This window comes from Gallus gallus, chromosome 10, assembly GCF_016699485.2.
Source record: "Gallus gallus isolate bGalGal1 chromosome 10, bGalGal1.mat.broiler.GRCg7b, whole genome shotgun sequence".
NCBI classification, from domain to species: Eukaryota; Metazoa; Chordata; class Aves; order Galliformes; family Phasianidae; genus Gallus; species Gallus gallus.
In genome coordinates, this window is record NC_052541.1 from 19724006 (window position 1) to 19742939 (window position 18934).

The following is an 18934-nucleotide window of genomic DNA, read 5'->3' on the forward strand; positions in this document are numbered from 1 at the left end:
AAAGCAAGACACACCTAAGGGAGAAGGATGAGCAGCATGCTCCTGGCTTTCAGTAGTTGCAGCCTCCCCAAACATTTTGTTGCAAAGTGGTGGGGCGAGCAGAGCAGGCTTGGGCCAACCCTCAGCTTCCAGCCGCTGGGGAGGAGAAAAATGGGTTGTTGTTTTAAATGGCTTCCTTAAAACAACCCGCCCTGGTCTGCAGGGCTCATTTTCTCCCTTGATCAGCAAAGCAGGGTGAAAGGGGGGGTTTGCAGACAAGACCCTATGGCTGCAGGGACTTTGTGGGAGGCAGCACTCAGAAAAGCGGGATGGCTCTGCAAGTGCCATTGCTGCTCCAGGCTGGAAAGTGCTGTGTGGGAAACCGGAGGACGCAGGGCTTCGTTTCTGTCTGTTCAGCTAGAGTGGCGCTAATTGCCTGGCTCACTCACGCTGCTCATTTGCACTCTTTCATTAATCCAGACTTATTGATTTTTATAAGGTCTAAGAAGTAACAAAGGAGACGAGGAGTTGTCTTTCCATTTCTTGCCTCTTGGAAGAAAAATATTCCCTTACTGCTCTTTGTGTCTAATGGCCTCAAAACAAATGTCTGTGGCACTATCTCCACACCCTAGGGAGCAGATCATGTCCTTGACTCCCTGGAAAAAATGTTTGATTGCATTCCCAGGTTATGTTGATATTGGGATTATCCCTGTTGGAGCCCGAGAGATCCGGATTGAAGAAGTCGCAGAAGCTGGAAATTTTCTGGCGCTGAGGAGTGAAGACCCAGAGAAGTATTTCCTGAACGGTGGCTGGACCATCCAGTGGAATGGGGATTACAGGGTGGCAGGGACCACTTTCACCTATGAGAGGACAGGAAACTGGGAGAACCTCACCTCTCCAGGGCCCACTGTGGAACCTGTGTGGATTCAGGTATGCTCTGGGTTCTGGGCAGTTGGGGTTTGCATCTGAGAAGGATGAGGGGGAAGAGCCAGGAGCTCTGCAGCCTTCCTTTGTGCTGCTGAGGGTGACTTCATGGCCATCCACGGGATGAGGTTGGGTGTCTCCTTCCTGAGCATGTTTCTCCATCTTAGGCAGCCAAATGTGTGCTGTTGGCCCAGGAAGCATGTTTCTGAACTTGGGGTGGGTCTGCTGCTTCCAGCTGAGCCTCATCCAGCTTGCAGCATTCCTCAAAATATTTACAGAGGAGAGAGAGTATAAAAAGAATTAGCTGGTTTCCAGAGCCTTTTCCCTATCTTATCAAGAGCAAGAGAAGAGCTTCTGGTGTTTCCAGCAGGGCTGGAGCAGCCCTTGAGTTCAAGTGGGCTCTGGTGATGGTGGAGGCATCAGGGAGCTGGGAGCTGTCACATTCCTGCCAGCATTGGGCCCCCACACACCAGCTGTGGTCTGGGCAAGGGCTTATACTCCTCAGGGGGTGCACAGACAGGTCCAAAGCCTGAGTGATGCCTTCATGGTTGTTGCAGGTCAGGCTCTGCTTCCTCACAAAAGCGCTGGAGGGAAAAGGTAATAATCCAAGAGGAACCTTTGAAATCTTCTGAAACAAGAAATTTCAAACTTTACTCTTTTTTCCACGTGAGAATTTCTGTTCCCAGTTCACACTTGGTGTGTCTTGGGAACGCTTCTTACAAAAGCCAGGTGCTGCCCCACAACTTACCTAAGCAGCAGCAGCTCTGGTGCTTAGCTTAACATTGTCTTATTTAGCAAACCCAGCCTATTCTATTAATTTTTGCCTTATTTCCACTGAAGAGCTGCCATGGGGAGGGTTATACAATCTACACTGTAAAGAAAATGTTGGGTTTTTTTTTGAAATCACACTGAATAGGACATAGGAATGAATAAAGCTTCAACCCTGTAGGTTTGTTTCATGATTGTGGTTTAACCTTGTTTTTTCCCTTTTAACCACCTTCTGATAAATGAAGGAAGAGGTAACTCCTGAGTGCACTGCCTTAATTAGTGCAGCAGCAGGAGGAAATAAGGGGTTCTCACTGTGTGCTGCAACCCAGGCTTGCAGAGCTGGGCAGTGAAGAGGATGCTGGGAGCATGGGGCTCAGCCCTTTGCAGAGCCAGGTTCATGGCTTATTTCCCCCCATGTGTGTATTCTCCTCCTCAGCGGCTTCCCTGGGGCAGAGGCAGGGATGGCCCTGGATGTGTGACCCCACAGTCCCTGGCTCACTTTGCAGCCATGCATGGCCAAAAGTCTTTGCCTTTTGCATTTGTGTTTCTGCCTCCAAGCATTGCTTTACTCTGCTAGTATGAACACTGGCATGTTCAGCGCCAGCTAATTGCTGGGACGCTTTCTGGGATTCATAACCTAATTAAAACCTTTTGACAGAAATGTTTCAATATTCATGAAGAGGTTTTGGAAGGATGCCCTTGCTCCTGCCAAAGCTCCAAGAACAACAAAGCTTTGGCAATAATGGGAGCACTTAGACTAAAAAAAACACATTTGAACTCACAGCCTTTCATGAGTGCTGACTGCTGCTGGAGGCACTTTAGGCAGGGCTTGCATTAACCATAGGAGCAGCAGCGTTCATTTGGAGAGCAGTGAGAGCCACATTTCAAGTGGGGAGAAATTAATGACATTCTTTCCAGCGCCTCTTACCACCCAGCCACTGAGTGTTTGCTGCTTGTTGGTTCTTCACTATTGCCTCCAGCCCTTCTCACACCACAGCAGCAGCAGGGGTGTTGCACCAAGGGGAGGGTGTGACCTCCAGCCATTCTGTGTGGTGTGCATGGTGCATACCAGTCTGCATCCCTGGCATGGTCAAATCACTGACATTAAAAGCAAGCTGGAGATGTGAACGGGGACTAGGCTGGGTACCCATGATTTCAAGCCGTGCTGAGGGCTGCTGTAGTGTGCTGCCATTGATGGGAGCAAGCAGTGGTGCAGTCCTTGCAGGGAGGAGGTGTTGATGCACCATGTGCTGTGGTGGGCTCAGTGGTGGTATGCAAAACTTCCTCACCCAGCTCTGCCTGGGAAGGGCCAAGCCGTGCTGAGCCTTGAGGAGGTCTTTGGATGCAGCTGCATTTGGCAGTGAGACCAGAGAGGATTAACGGGAGGATCCTTCCAGACTCTGGCAGAGACATAAAACTGAAGTTGTGGCAGTTCTCAGTGCTCTTGCTGTTACTTTTTATTATTACCTAATGTTTCCACAAGCCCAGTACTCTCAGTGGGGTCAGCTGGGGCATTTCCTCTTCTCTTACACACTTTGACTACATATTGAGTATGTTTTCTGGAATGGTTGCTTGATGCTGTTAGAGTGCAGCAGCTAGACCATCGCTGTCCGTGGCCAACAGTGAGGGGACAAACACTGCACTGGTACAGAGCTGGACAGAGTGACACCTGCATGGCTGTGCTAGGGGGTTCCTACCTCCTTGAAAACCCCTGCAACACAGCAGTCAGACACTGCACCGACCATGTCTCTCACCTCCTGTTGTCTCCCCACAGCTGTTGTTCCAGGAAGCCAACCCTGGTGTGCGCTACCAGTACACCATCCAGCGGCCAGCTGACAGTGAGAACGAGATCAAGCAGGCCGAGTTCCTCTGGCGCTTCGGCTCCTGGACCACGTGCACTGCCACATGTGGCACTGGTGAGTCTGGGAAAGCATCCACATATTGCAGGGCATGGCCCATCAGTCGTTGCTGCTGCTTCTGCCATCCTTGATCTTCTCATTGTAGACAGTGCAAATGCTGGCAGGATTCTGTGGTACAGGGAGCCAAAGGGACCCCTGTCCTCGTGCTGCACCGTGCATCACGGCAGATGTTTGAGAAGCAGTTGGTGGCACATGGTCTGGGCCATGCTCCCCATCACAGCCACGTCAGAGCTCACTGCTTGCATTTGCCTTAAAAATTCCTGGGTCTTTGGTTTCAGTAGGTCTTGGAGAGAAAAAAAAAGGGCAGCATCTGCTGAGGTTGTAACTCCTCGGTGGCCCGCACTGCACTCGACCACTGGGAGCCAGCTCTTTATCAGCACTTTCCTCAGCCTGGTGTCCTATTACTGCGCCGGGTGTTCCTGGGCTGTTGGGTTGGTTGAGACAAAAGAGCTTTAGAGAAGTCAGAGTGTCAGATGGCCAGTCTGCAGCCTGGCCAGGACTCTGGAGGGGAGATTATTTCAGGAACTTTACGGAGAGCACCTCGGAGAGCACTTCAAAGGGTATTGGTGGGGGCAGAACATCATAGTCGTGGCTGCAGCCACCAGCCCCAGGGTGAACGGGACACCGCATCCTGATGTCCCCGCATCCCCACCACACCCCAAGTATCCCAGGCCCCATGAGACAGGAGGCTTTCGAGGGATGTGTGTGAGTATATGTGGTCACTTGGTCTCACGGCACTCTGCAGAACTGACAGCAGTGAATGTTTTCACTCTACTGTAAACAGATATCAGAAGGATCCAATCTCTCTCTCTCAAGGCTTTTTGGCTTTCTCCCCAGCTGAACGTTCCCCTACAGCAGTGCAAGGCTGAGCATAGCACCCATGGGGAGGGATGGGTCCTGCACGTGGCACAGAGCAAGGCTGGGAGCAGCAAGCGCTTCCTCGAGAGCAGCTGCGCAGCAGGTCTGGATAAGAGTTAAGGGGAAAAAAGAAGGATCTGTTTGTGTGAAAAGTGCAGAGACTTTACAAACTCTCACCCATTTTAGGCAGTACTGAGAGCCAGGAGATATTTCCTGCCTTCTCCTGGAAGATAGGGGTTTATTCCTGCCTTGAAGCAGGAGAGATATGGAGCTGCGTGAATTTGCTGGCCTTTTTATGTATTTTTGCTACAAGAGCTCTTTGCTGTGGATTTGCATGGGTGCCCATGACATGCTGCTCTGCAGCCTGTGCTGTCAAAGAGGATAGCAGTCAAGGTCACTTTCTTTTATTTAAAACCACCATTCCATTGCATGGCTTGGTGGATAGCTTCCAAAACAGAATGGAAATACAGGAGTAAATGAGGCAGGAGTTGGCTGATGAGGATGCTCACTCCGTTGGAGTCATTCCCAGAGCTGAGATATTTGAGATTTGGGAGAGCCCTGCAAGCCCCATACACATTCAGAAGCCTCTGGGCTCTGGAACCACAGCACTGGGAGCTCCCGCAGCAGAACTCGGCAGGCCCGTCACCACTCAGCTGGTCATCGTTATTTACAGCCCTCTCAAGTAACAGGTCAAGTATGTATTGCAAAAGGCAGGACAAAAGCTGATAGCAAAGCAGCATGGTGGAAGTGAGGTCATCCTGAAAAATGTCTCCTGTGAGTGCTGCAGAACAGGGGCAGGAGGAGTCAGGGTGCAGAGGTTAGGAGTAGGACTGGGAAGACCCATGAAAATTCTTGGCATTTCTTGGGATATTTCCTGACATCTTTATGCCCTTGAAGAGCAGGTGGTTTTTTGTTTTTTTGTTTTTTTTTAAGTAGGCACAAGATTTGCCAAACCTTTCTGCAATGTGTTTCTAGCTTTCTGCTTGAGCAGCCCTGGCCTTGATCCCAGAGCAGGATCAGTGGTTTGCCTCGTGCCCAACAGGCAGATCACATCTTCTCAAGCCTTGGGAGGTGCTTTGGCTGCTGTTCTCTGCTTCTGTTGCCCAGGGGCCTCCGTGCTGGCTGCACCAGCAGTGGTAACGTCCATCCAGCCTAGACTGTCCCAGCTTGTGCAGCTCCACATTCAGAATCATTTTCCAGCACAGTTAAGTTTCCTAGCTCTAATCGTATATGTATCATGTATCTGGTATCTAGCTCTCCTTTTCCTGGCTGGGTACAATGAGAGTGCTGGTGTGATTGGCAGCATGTGGGGGCCATGAGAAGTGGGCTCTCAAGTTTCAGGTTCAGTTTCAGTGGAGGTTTCATATTCTTCTGGTTTTGGAGTCTGAAGGCAATGGCAGGGCTTCCTGCTGCTTGCTATTAGAGGATGCTCAGTGCTCTGAATCAAGTTCCGTATAGAGCCAAGCCTTGTCTGTGTCCCCAGGGGTGCAGAGGCAGATTGTGCACTGCGTGGAAAAGCTGGCTGGCATCGTGGAGGAGCGGTACTGTGACACACTGACACGGCCTGACGACCAGCAAAGGACATGCAATGAGGAGCCCTGCCCAGCGAGGTCTGTTGTCTTTTCTATTGCTCTTTCTCAACATACCCTTGTTGCCCAAGCCATCCTAGCAACAGATCCTGCCTGTTGGGTGCTGGCTGCAGCATTTTCCCCTTTGTTTTCCCCAGGTGGTGGGTTGGTGAGTGGCAAAAGTGCTCAGCCACATGTGGGACGTCAGGGTTGATGAAAAGGACAGTACTCTGCATCCAGAGTGTGGGATTGGACGAGCAGAGAGCCTTGCAGCAAGCAGATTGCCAGCACCTCTCCAAACCAGAAGCCACCGCTCCCTGCCACCGGGATGTCCCCTGTCCCTCTCAGTGGGCTGTGGGGAACTGGTCAGAGGTGAGACACATCACAGTGGCAGTTGCAGTTTCCTGCAAAGCTGGCAGGAGCACAGATGAGCAAGAAGGGCAGAACAGGAGATAATGAAGCCTTCAGTGTTCAATTCTTTCCCCACAAATCTTTTTCCTTTGTTTTGGCAGAAGCTGTAAAAACATTTCATGCTTGCAGAGGCAAGGTGCTGCAGGCCAGCCAGGGGTCCAGCTGTGCCATGCACGTGCCTGTTAGTGGATGGACATCTGCTCTGCATCTGCATACATTGGCTCTGTGGCTGCCTTGCCTCTGCTGCCAGGCTGCCCTGGGGAATTTTACAGCAATATACTTAAAAAGAGAGAGAAGTATAAAAGCTGTGTTCGTTGGGCACCCTGTGTAGCCTTATTTTTGTATTTTTGTGGTTGAGGTTTTTAACCAAAGAGGCATAACTCCTAATTTGAGCAGTGGTCTCAGAAAGTGTTCAGTGTGAAGAAAAGTATCAGGAGACAAATCAGAGCCTGGGAACGGAGCCTGTTGCTAAGAAACAAACAGAATAAAAATGTGAACAGAAAATTTGAAGGCTAAATGAGAGCTATTTAGAAATATTTTTCTAGAGGCCCACAAAAGCCACAATAGCACAGTTGAGAAAGAAGGCTGCAATAGTTTAAAGGAAAAATCTTGAATTCCAAGTTGCCCTGAGGTCTGTGCTATGTATGGAGCCAGCACAGCCTGTCACAATGCTCCTCTTTGGGTTTGCCATCTATGCATCTGTGAAACCATGAAAACGTGCTTGAGATTTTAATATGTCTGTAACTTTTTCTGTTCTTCCTTCACTTAAAGTGAGAGTTCTCTTTCTTCTACGTTGCCACTACCACCAATAAGCAGAGAAATGTGAGAGGCTGGGAAGCTTTCCAGAAACATGGTTCATCTACCCGTAAAAAGGGATAATAAGAGGGGGTTCGATGCTTTTGTATATTTGCAGACCCTGGTGCATGCTTGCAGAAGCACATCCCACTCAGCAGCTTGGCACAGTGATGCCTCCTGCAGTCCTCTGCTAGGGGCTGAACTTTCCTACCAGCACTGCTTGTTCCCCCTGTGCAGCTGCTAACAGCAGTGGTTTCTTATCTGTGCCTCAGGGGCTCTCTTGATAACTGAGGCTTGGCAAATAACCCACTTCCTTTCCCTTCTGAGAGCTGTGATTCCTGGAGCTTATCTCCTGGATGGTGCTGGAGCCATTTGCTAAGAAATTTTAGCTCTAAGGTGACCTGTGCTTCCCCTGATTTGGCAGTGCTGTCCTGGTGGGATGACAGCTGGAGGCAGCTTGCTTGCACCCTGCTGCAGAGGCAGACAAGTGGAAATGCTGCATTTCAGCAACATTGTGTGGCGGGTGGAAGTGATGGCCATGCAGTTTTATGAACCCTGCCTTGTGCCAGGCACATTCCTTAGGATCACTTCCACTCCTCAGCATTTCCCAGGAGACTCATAAATAGGGGAGTGTGTCCAGTACAGGAGCAGCGCCTCTCAGGGCAGCCAAGGGACATGGCCCACAGGGTGACACACATCCAGTCGAGGGGGACAAATCCCACTGTGGGACACCCACTGGGAGCCCACCAGCACCAGCGCAGAGAGTGCTATGGGTCCCATGTGGGCCCTTGCCAGGGCTGAGCAAACACAAGAAAGGCTCAAAATAGACAAGTATATATCATTTGAGAACCACATCTCCAGGCCAGCCCAGCCCTGAGGCTCTGCGGGTACCCTGAGAGCTCTCTGCGCCCACCTTGCACTCAGCTTCCAGTGCTGGTGGCTGTGCATCAGATCTCCACCTCAGCCCATCTGCTTTCATCCTGAGAACAGCAATTTTTGCAGAAATCCCCTCTGTTGGATTTGTTTGACTTGGAGATCATTAGTTCTTGCTGGCTGCATTGTACAAGGCACGCTGATGTATGTGACTAATGCTCTGTGCATCTGCTGTAGCAAACTGCAGCAGCCTGTGGCTTGTGCAGCCCACATGTGATGTTAGTAGTGCTACGGTTTACTTCTCTTGCAGAAAATATTGCTGTCTCTCTCTGCAGATTGTGGGTTCTTTTATACAGAGCAATCTCAAAGGGACTATTATGGTGGAGGAGGGGGTGTCCTCCACAAAGCTGCTAATTGACCCTTGCTTTTTTCTTTCACTTACTGGGACAACACCCATGTTATTATTCCCTTCTTTAAAAAATTCTGTTCCAAAAGAGATGTAATTCATGGCGATAGGTCGCATAGAAAAGACTTATTAGATCATCTAACCCAAAGCCCTTCACAATGTCTATCTCCAGGGAAAATCATTTCTAACTGGAGTGTAGGTCAAGGATCACCCTGTACAAAATGCCCTGCCATGTGTGCCTTCCTGAGACAGTCTGTAGCAGGGAGACAGCCCCAGCACTTGACTCAGCCAGCAGCCGTGCTGATGACCCCACACCACAGTGGGATGTGCAGAATGCAGGGCCACAGCAGGAGTCAGGGTACCCGGGTGTGTGGTGATGGAGGCAGAGCCCCTCACCCTCTGCCCAAACTTCACTTTTCTCTCACCATCCTACATCTCCTGTGCTCCTGTCTCTGAAATTTTTGTTCCTCTTCCTTTCCTAGTGCTCAGCAACATGTGGGAATGGAACACAAAGACGCCCTGTTTACTGCAGCAATAATACTCAAGCAACTTGTGACCCTGCACAAAGACCCAGCTCGGAAACTATTTGCTCCTTGCCACAGTGCCAGAAGAAATTAGACAACGCCAACACTGACTGGTCTGGCAGTGGCTCTTCCAGCAGAGAGATTTTTAATGAAATACATTACATTCCAAATAACCATATCCCCCAATTTAACCCCATAATTCCAAATATCCCAGAGTCCAATGATGTCAATATCATAACTGAGGATGACTTCTCAACCAGAAAGGGAAATTTCTTTGTTGATGATTTTTACTATGATTACAATTTTATCAACTTTCATGAGGATCTGTCATACTACCCCTTCACTGAGAAGGAGACCAAAAGCGAGGGCCCTAAGCCGGAGCGGAGCAGCAATGATGTGGAGGAGTCTCCTGAGATGCCTCTGGATGTCCTGCACAGCATGAAGCTGGGAGGAGGAGCACATGAGGAAGACCTGATGAAACAAAACAAAGCAAATACTTCTGCTCCTGTGCATGGCAAAGAGGAGGCAGAGTCAGGAGGTTTGGTCTTCAACAACCTACTGGGTATGTCCCCTGAGCGTGAAGAAAGAGGGACAGCCACTCCCAGTGCTGCACCTGCTCTTACAAGGGATGAGGGCGAAGAAGTGCTTGTGCCCTATTCCAAGGATCCACTGCCCACCCAGCCTGCAGTGAGTCATGACTCCACCAGCAGCCTGCTGCTCCCCAAGCTATCCCTGGGTGCTGCACTGGTGGGCACCAGTCCTGCATGGGATGCTCCAGCTCACAGCCTTGATTCCTGGGCCCCAACCAGTCCCTCTACTCCACTGCCCATTGACAGGGACAGTGCTGGTGCAGGCAGTACACCTGACGGTCTGCAGCCTGTGAGAGAGTCTGCAAACAGAGTCCAGGACCATGTGAGCACAGCAGCTCCTGATAGGGCAGGCAGCACTAAGAAGGGCCATGAAAACTCAAGGGAAAAGGGATTTGTCATCACCAGTGATAATAACGGCACTGCCTTCAAGACCAAGGAACAGGAAGAGTGGGCAGAAATACCAGCACTGGAGGGGGCTGCACACACACATGCAGCACCGGTGACTGAAGAGCAGCTGCATGTGACAGATAGAGTGGCTTCAAACTCCCCCACTGCACAGAGCCTGCAGCAGGAGATGGGAAGGCATGCAGAAGGTCCCAATGAGAGCCCCCATCCTGCAGATGCTACCATGGGCCCTGGAGGGGAGGCAGGGCAGCAGCCAGGGAACCACAGCCCCCTGTCTCTGACGTTGGCCCCCTTAGTGGCCACCACAACATCGCTGCTGCCAGTGCCTGTGTCCCCCACCACTCTGGGACTGTCCACCCAACTCACTGCCGGTGGCCTCATCCCACAAGGTGCCCTGGTGCCAGCCATGCCAGCATCCCCAGCTCACAGCCCTCCCACAGGAGCATCACCCTCCAAGCCCTCAACAGTGCGGGGAGCTGAATGGAGACCAAGGGCAACACAGGTGCCATACCACACAGTGCCAGCATCCTCCAGCACCCAGCAGCGCTCCAGCATGTCCCCAATCAGCCACTCTGCTCCCGAGGAGCACTCACCACCAGCAGCCCCAGGGACACTTGCTTATAGTGCTGGGGAGCATGAGGGGCCCCAGCCCACCCCCACACTCCTGGCACTCTGGGAGCAAGAGGAGGCTTTGTTGCTGCCTCCTACCACCATAGCAGCCACTGCTATGCCCAGCTGGGAGGTCGGCAACTGGAGTGAGGTATGTGTTGGGTCCCACTGAAAGCATAATGGGGCTGTTTTTAGGAATAGGAGACCCATGCCTTTCCCAGGAGCACTCTCTATGGCATTGCCAGGAGCCAGGCACAGGAGCAAGCTGCTGCCATAGCAGAGTTATGTTAAAATGTTCCACAAAACAGCAAAGGTTTAAATGTCAAAGTTAAGGCGCAGTAAGGTTGCAAATTACTAAAGGGAAGGGGCTGTGCTGAATGTAGTGAATGGGGAATTATAAGTAATTATCAGCTATCATTTTACTGCATAGCTGTCTTGTGGCTGCTCTTTGCATAGCACTTGCAGTGACAGACAGATGGCTTCTGCAATTCATGGTAACAGGCTTTTATCAGAAAGCACAAAAAAAGAGAGGCCTTCAGTGGCACGAATCACTGGAGGCTGAGCACTGGGGGACTCTTTTAAGGAGGCTGCACAAAGGACCCAGTAACTTTGAGGACAATACTTGCTGTCAGTAAGATACAGTCACACGTATGGGCTTTGTGAGAGGGCACCTACTATTCCTGAGCAGTCCAGAAAGTGAGGGGTGAATCTGAAAGAGGAGATGAAGGCAGTACCTTTCAGGTGGGCTGAACAGAAGACGAAACTTCACTGGAGTTTGTAGCAGTAAAAAAGCAGAGGACTAACAGTGCTTGTGAAAGAGAGGCATGGAGGGCATAAAACATCTTTTGAGAGAGCACTCAAACTACTGAACAATTAGTGCTGGTTAACAGTTTTCTTGCAATGAAAGAGTTGAAGCCAACCCCACCACCCAGGGATTCCCCCAAAAAGGAGAGAAGGGACAATCTCAAACCTGAAACAACTACAAGAAGTGTAGGAGAGGGTTTTCCTCCTCCCAGACAGGTTTGCCTGCCTCCCACTGTGGGGTTTTAGCCCAGGTGTTGCTGGCCGCAGTCTGTGAAGCTTCTTCCATCCTATGGCCATGCCTTATTGCTGCGTACCGCAGTTCCACCAGCGTAGCATCTGTGAGCTGAGCACTCTGCTGTCAGCCCCAGGTGTGTTAGTGGCTGCCCATGTCTTGCAGTGCTCGGCCACCTGTGGCGTGGGTGCAATCTGGCGCAGCGTGCGCTGCAGCACCGGCATTGAGCAGCACTGCACCGCCGCCAGCAAACCCGTCCCTGCTCGGAGGTGCTCCCTGAGACCGTGCTCGTCCTGGCGCGTGGGGAACTGGAGCAAGGTAAGCAGGCATGCACCCAGTCCCTGTCTCTCCTTCCACAGTGTTTCCCTTGGTAATGCACGGAGAAGGAAAGTGGCAGGTACCTGCTCTGTGGGTAGAGTTGCATGCTGCTGGTGTGTGCTTTTGCTACTTTACCTCTCAATGACCTTTGCATTTGTTCTGCTTTTGGGGTGGCTAAAAAGCCAGGACCAAAAAACCTCATTAAGAAAGGTTTGAAAGTATCTGGAAAATGCTGTTGAGAACCTGCAGTAGCAGGACATGTTTGCAGTTAGGTTGGAGGAATCCCCCAAATTAAACAGTGAGGAATGACCCTTGTTGTTCTGGGTGGCCTCAGTCTCTGAGATGTGTGGATGGGAGCTCACTAGATGTCTAATGCCAAAAGACTTTGTTGCCATTACAACTGAAAGCCAATTGGTTTCACGAGGAATGTAGTGATGGATTTGAAGCTCCATGGACTGTTCTCTAGCTTGGGCTAGAGAAAGAGGTGAAAAGACGTTAATTATTAACTCAAGCCAGCCCAAGGCGGAATATGTCTTCAGTCCCTTTTCTGGGAAGACTACTCCAGCCCCAGCCCTTCCCCCTTGTGATGTGCCTTTTGTTCACCCAGTGCTCCAAGAACTGTGGCAGGGGCACAAAGGTTCGGGACGTGCACTGCGTCGACACCAGAGAGCAGCGGCTGCTGCGGCCCTTCCACTGCCAGGCTGTCCTCTACAAACCACCAGCGCAGCTGCCCTGCCAGAACACACCGTGCCTGGACTGGTACATGTCCTCGTGGAGAGAGGTAGGGCTGCTGGCTGGGCTGAGTGGGCAGGGAGGCAACGGGTCAGGCTGCCTATTAAAGGTCTGCAATGCAGGAGTGCAGAGCTCCTGTATCCTCCAGGCTCTGGAAAACCTCAAGGCAATCCAGAGCACCCATTGCCAAGTAGCAAACCACCTGCTGATATCAGCTGTAGTTGCAAAATTGTTATTTGACACTGGAAACAGGATTTGTGTATGCTTATGTGTTGGCAGGGGCATTTCGCAGTTCTTTTCCATGAGAAACCAATGCAGTAAGTGTGTCTGTGGTTCTATTACACCGTCTGATGACTCATGTCTCTGCAGTGCTCGGAGCCCTGTGGTGGAGGGGAGCAGGAGCGCCTGGTGACGTGCCCAGAGCTGGGCCACTGTGATGAGACACTGCGGCCCAACAACACCCGGCCCTGCAACACTCACCCCTGCACCAAGTGGGTGGTGGGCTCCTGGGGACAGGTGAGCACATGGAGTGGGGACAGACGGTTCTCTTGTGGGTTCTGTGATCATCATCCTCCTGGTTATGCCGATGCAGCTCCTCAGCAGAGCCCTGGGCTGAGCAGATGCTTTGTGCTCCTTGCATGGCATGGTTTCCTTACAAAAGTAATATATGAAAACATTCCTAGCGCTGAATCATAGAATGGTTGGATTGGAAGGGCTTTTAAAGCGCTGCCAGCCTTACACCCTGTCGTGGGCTGGTTGCCACCCTCCAGCTCAGGCTGCCCAGGGCCCCATCCAGCCTGTCCCCGGGCACCTCCAGGGCTGGGGCATCACAGCTTCTCCGGGCAGCAGTGCCAGGGCCTCGGGCAGAACCCCAACTCTCTGAACTAAACCAGGGAATGCTACAATAAAAACCTAAAAAATCTCCCCACACCGGGGACTACTGCAATAAAAACACAGAAACCCCCCAGGGCTGACAGCTTCCTACTCCTGCAGTGCTCAGTGCCCTGTGGAGGGGGCATCCAGCGGCGCCAGGTGAAGTGCATTGACACACAGACTGGGCAGGCGCAGGAGGACAGCAGCCTCTGTGACCACGAGCCATGGCCTGAGAGCACTCAGAAGTGCAACCTGCAGAACTGCGAAGGCACCGAGGCGGGTGAGTGAGCGATGCCCCATGGGACTTTCTGCCCTTCCTGATTATCAGATGTTTTCTCTTTAATGTGGTGGTGCTCCCCAAGACCTTGTTGATCTGTCTGGTGCAAGTGCTTTGCTCCGGGAGCCTGGCTGTGAGTGTTGTATAAACCTGCACTAGCAGGTTAACACGATGCAGCACTTGAGTCCTCCTGTCACTAATCCCTGCCTCTCTCAAGGTGAAACATCCCACTAGCTTGAACAGAATAAGAATCAAATCCTTTCTTTATTGAGTTTCTCTGGCTCCATGGTATATGCTAGTTGATGTTAATTACCTAACACTTACCAGTCAGACACACAGCCAGTGCCAATCTGCCTTCCAGGCAGTCTTCAACAAATAGTCCCACTCGAGTCAAGAAGTGTAACTGCCTTCTACCACACCTCAGTGTGTGTCTGGGTTGGGCTGCAGTGCCCCGATGCTCAGGGTTGAGGCTGGGGTTGATGTTTTACTTTACTTAGGACTGGTAGAAATTATAATGCAGAAAGACAAGAGCATTACAGGAAATACTTGTGCACCACAAGAGTTAAGAGCTCTTAAAAGGAAAAGCAGTGGAATTGGGGGATTAGATGTCACTAATACTAGCATGTTAATCATTAATTAGCCTTATCTTTTGAATTTGTCTGGAGAGAAAAGCTTTTGTCTGCCCAGCAAGAAACATTTGACGTACTGAGCAGCCTTGCAAGGCTGGGCAGGGCAGGGCAGTGATGTCTGCAGCCGCGTCCAGCATCCAGGCAGCCCTTTGCCGTTAGGTTTGGTCAATAAATGATGTGTAGTTCCGGCTATTTTTGTCAAGGGAAAATTCCCATCACTTGGGCTTGGTGATGAGAGCTGTGTAGATGCTCAGCATATTCAAGGCTGTACCAGAATAACCACTTAGATGTGTAGGAAGCACACAAATAAATGTTATAATTCTGGATTAAAAATGACATAAATGCTCTGGCTGTGGCCCAGGCAGGAAACGCCTCTTGGAAATACAAACATTTCCTGCCAAACTATGAGGAGGAACAAAACTTTCACATGGCAGGAAATCACAGATGTGTAAATCCACAGGCAGAGGCTCCCAGAAAAGGCATGAACGTAAACTCTGGCCCTTTCCTGAGCTTTAGGGGATCTTTACTGCACAAGATTAATGAAGGCTGCGGTGATTCATGTGTTTACGTTAGGAGGACGAGGAGCCTCTATCTCCTGTAACATGGAGTGCACTGGTACCAGCAAGATCATGCACTCATCTTTGGGAACAATTATGTTCTCGTTAAAAGATGTGAATAACCCCAGCAGAGTTTAAATGTTGAAAGCATAATCAGATGAAGTTTTAAAGGAGATGGAACAGATTAGACATAAGCAAACATCTCACCGGCAATCTTCTCTCTTCAATTAAAGGAGGTCAGAATTAATTAAAACCAGAATCCTGTTTTGTCACTGGGTTATAAATTAATTGATGATTACACAGAAATTATTTTTAAATGTTCCTGCAGTTTTACAGCTGCATCCAGCTGTGAGTGCAGAAGATAAGGTTGGCTGTGTCCTCAGATGGCTCCCAGGCGGCATCTGAGCCTGCCAGGCCTGTCTGGTCTGGTCTGTCCCCTCCATGTCCTAGCAAAGTTGGGGACAGCCTTCTTACTCCGTACGGAAACAGGGAACTCAAACGCCTGCGATGCCACAGCAGAATCCCCGTCAGATCTGAGCACGAGGCATCGTGGTCTTGAGGAGGAACATAAACCATGGACAGTCACCCTGTGTCTGGGAGACAACCTGGGGAAGCAGGATGGGAACCCTATAGGAGAGCCACTGGGGGTGAGTGGGAATGGTCACTGTCCGCATTTGACAGCCCTGGCTCCAGCACAGGGCCCAGGGGCTGCATGGGATCTGCTGGTGCTTTGCTGGGCTTTGCTTCCGCATGTGGCAGCCAAGAGAGCCCTGCTGCCCCTTGTTCTGCAGGATGCCCCTCTGCTGCTGGCAGCACTCTCTAGAAGATAAGAGCAGGAGCAGATTTGCTAGACTGCAGACACGGCTGCCAGTGAGATAAGAGCAGCGTTTGTCTCAGGAAAGCTCATCAACTCTGATTTCCGTCCATGCCTACGCACTGACCCCAAGCTTTTACACCCACATCAGCCACGCCTGTTACCAGATCATTTCAATCATTTCTTGCAGCTCAGAAAACAGGGAAAAAAAACACAGTGACTGCCTTTGCAAAGAGCATCAGGAGGGGAGGGGAGCAGACACCGGGGTGGGGAGCCACAGTTGGGATGTATCTGCACTCCTGTCCTGCTGGGGGATGAGGAACAAAGCGCATAGCTTGCTGTTAGCATGCCCTGTCCATCAGGACATCATTAACCACAAGCCCCCATTTGGGGACCGTGTGCTGCTGGGACTGTTTCCTCTCTCCCCCAGCAGCCATTGTCCATTTGCTGAAAACAGATGATGCCGGGGCTGTGCTGCTGAGACAGGTTAGCAAAGCAATTGTTCCCCAGAAGTATCTCAAATCATAAACACCAGAGAGGGAAGGGGATTAAGGCAAGGAGTACGGCTGTCCCAAGAACAAGGCTGCACAAGGCAGCCATGGCTATGGATTCTATAAGAGTTGAACAGAGGTTTCCTGCCAGCAGAAGGAATGGGCTCTGCCTGTACCCCAGGAGCAGCCCAAGGGAAAGGCAGACCCGTGTCTGCTCTCACCCTGCTGTTGCCTTTTCTACAGGCTCGTTATCCAGTACTTGGCTGTATTTCCAGTCACCTCAAGATTAATTAGCAATTAAACATCGTATTTCTTCTTGCTTTGAGTAGGGAAATGAAATTATTCATGGTTCTGCATACAGCTAAGTTTGTCCGCAAGGGATACATGCTGGAATTAATGGCAGCAAATTCCAATTTTTTGTAATTTGCACGTGTAAGTCTGTATCCTGGTGGCAAGAGAGGGAGGGGCTGCCATTAAGTGCCCTTTATTCATTGCTAATTAACAGCAGCAGTCAGTGGAGAGTGGAGCTTTGGAAAGGATTCTCACTCTTTATGAGTAACCTTGGGCTGAGCAGCAGAGAGGAAGATACTTCTTCTCCCTCCTCCTTGGCAATCTCCAAGCAGTGGAAGATTTTGAGAGAGCAAGCAGTTAGGAGGGTAAAAGTGCCTGCTCACCTCCAGCACCGGGAGCTACACAGTGACAGTAAGGGGCTCTGGGCTGTGCTAAAACTAAAGAAAGCGAGGGCTAAAATGAAGGAGTGCTTCCCCCTTGGCCACAGGGTCAGCACCACTCAGCCGTGCGTTGGCTCTCCCAGTTGCTCCCTGTGCTCGCCCCCAGCTTCTGCTTCCTTCGTCAGCCCAGCACCATTACTCTGCCTAATCCCCTTGCAGAAAAAAATAGGAGTAAAGCAATCATTGAGTCCGTAGATGCAAAATGGCTGCGTGTTCCTGCCTGCCTTGCCAATTGCGTGTTAAAAGTGGCTTCAGCTTTTGGAGAGGAAGCCAGGGGTCATGTACAGAGATGTGTTTAAGTAGAGTTGGCTTTTTCTCCCCCTCCACTTATTGCTGAGAATGAAGTGAAAGACAGCACAGTTGTTTTCCATGAGTGCAGGGAAAATCCTCCAGGCTTGGCTCTATATCAGCTCTTGGGAAATGAGAATTCCTCCCTGTCAGATCCAGACTGACAAATGGCTCATTGCTCCTCACCCCTCAGGGAGCACAGCCGTTTGCTCAGTCCCATCTGTGATCCCCAGGCTGGGTGCTGGTGATCCTTGCACAGTGATACCAAACCTGAGCACCAGCACCTGAATAATGGGGATTTTCTGCATTCCTCTCTCCATTTTCCAAGCTTTTAAAGTTCTATGGACTTTGGCATGAATGGCCAGAGCCAGGTGGGGCTGCAAGGTGGATGATGGCAGCAGTGCAGGTTTGCTTTGCAGGAGCAGAAGCTGGGCACATACTGTAGCACCAGGGATTTAACTTTGCATCTCATGCACAAGTGAGTGACCTGTTTTCCTGACACTGGTGCAATTCCCAGCACTGCAGAAACACCATGCTGCCTGTTGGGGCTTTGAACGAGGGGACTGTGCCATGCCAGCATTATGTGCAGGGAAATGAGGAGTGGGTGGGACAGACAGCATCCAGACCCATGGCACATGGATGCTCACCAGTCTGTAATGCTGGCCACACTCGTTGCTGCATGTGGCATCTCCTCCAGAGCTCGCTGCCAGCTAAGGGTCTGCAGCCCTGGGAGCAGGAGCCAGGAATAAAGCTTGTTAAATTGGGACCTGGCTCCAAGAGCATCCCAGAGGCCAGAGGTCAGAGGCTCAGAGCTCTCGTCCTGCTGGCTCAGCTCTGAGCCCAACCTTGCCTTGTTTTTACAACATCTGTACCAGGAAGTTTGTTTTTCACCAGCATAAAAGTAAGTGCTTAGCTGTGTATGGCAGAAGCTTAACTGAAATGTAAAGTGACTTCTACACCAACTTAAAAAAACAACCACGAATTTGTGGGTTTTCAGTTTCTAATGTGCTGACTTGGCCTGGATTTGAAAAGCCCTGCTTTAAGCTATTTCTTCAGAGTAAAATTTGGCATTTTCTTGAAGATTGGAGTGTGTTCCTAGATGAAGTGTTAGGATCATTAAAAAAAAATTGTTAATAGACAAAAATAACAGTAGAAGGATTAAATGAAAATCGAGTCAAATCTATAGGGACCTTCTCTGAAGAGCTGAAAAATGAAGAGCTGGCTACAGCTTGCCTTGTCCAGGGAGGAATCGTGGCTCAGCCAAGTTGTTCCACACTGAGTTTGACCCTGTGTGCTGGGACACTGTGCTGGGCCTGAGTGATCAGCACTCAGCAACACCCCACGACTTCATTTTATAAAAATGCTTTTGACAACCATAGCCCTGCTGTGGGGTCTGACGTGAGGTCAGGGAAGGATCAGCAGTTCATCCCCACTCCGCAAGCCCGCCCTGGATTGTGTCTTCCAGCAGGACCTGCTCTGCAGATAGCTCAGCTTACCCAGGGAATCCTCGCCTGGTGGGGCTGCTGGTCTTCTGCCTGTGCACAGATGCAGTGTTGGGA

The 18934-nt window shown here is 50.7% G+C and overlaps 1 protein-coding gene across 1 annotated transcript in view; it reads left to right on the plus strand.

The window, feature by feature from the left end:
- Positions 1–18934, plus strand: part of ADAMTS7 (ADAM metallopeptidase with thrombospondin type 1 motif 7) — a 45243-nt gene that overhangs the window by 22303 nt on the left and 4006 nt on the right. Inside the window, exons 15-23 of the mRNA XM_003641830.6 lie at positions 665–909; positions 3446–3587; positions 5932–6058; positions 6175–6388; positions 8984–10780; positions 11831–11983; positions 12591–12764; positions 13085–13231; positions 13709–13868. Coding sequence (XP_003641878.3) covers positions 665–909; positions 3446–3587; positions 5932–6058; positions 6175–6388; positions 8984–10780; positions 11831–11983; positions 12591–12764; positions 13085–13231; positions 13709–13868 — 3159 coding nt within the window. The remainder of the gene's footprint in view (positions 1–664; positions 910–3445; positions 3588–5931; positions 6059–6174; positions 6389–8983; positions 10781–11830; positions 11984–12590; positions 12765–13084; positions 13232–13708; positions 13869–18934) is intronic.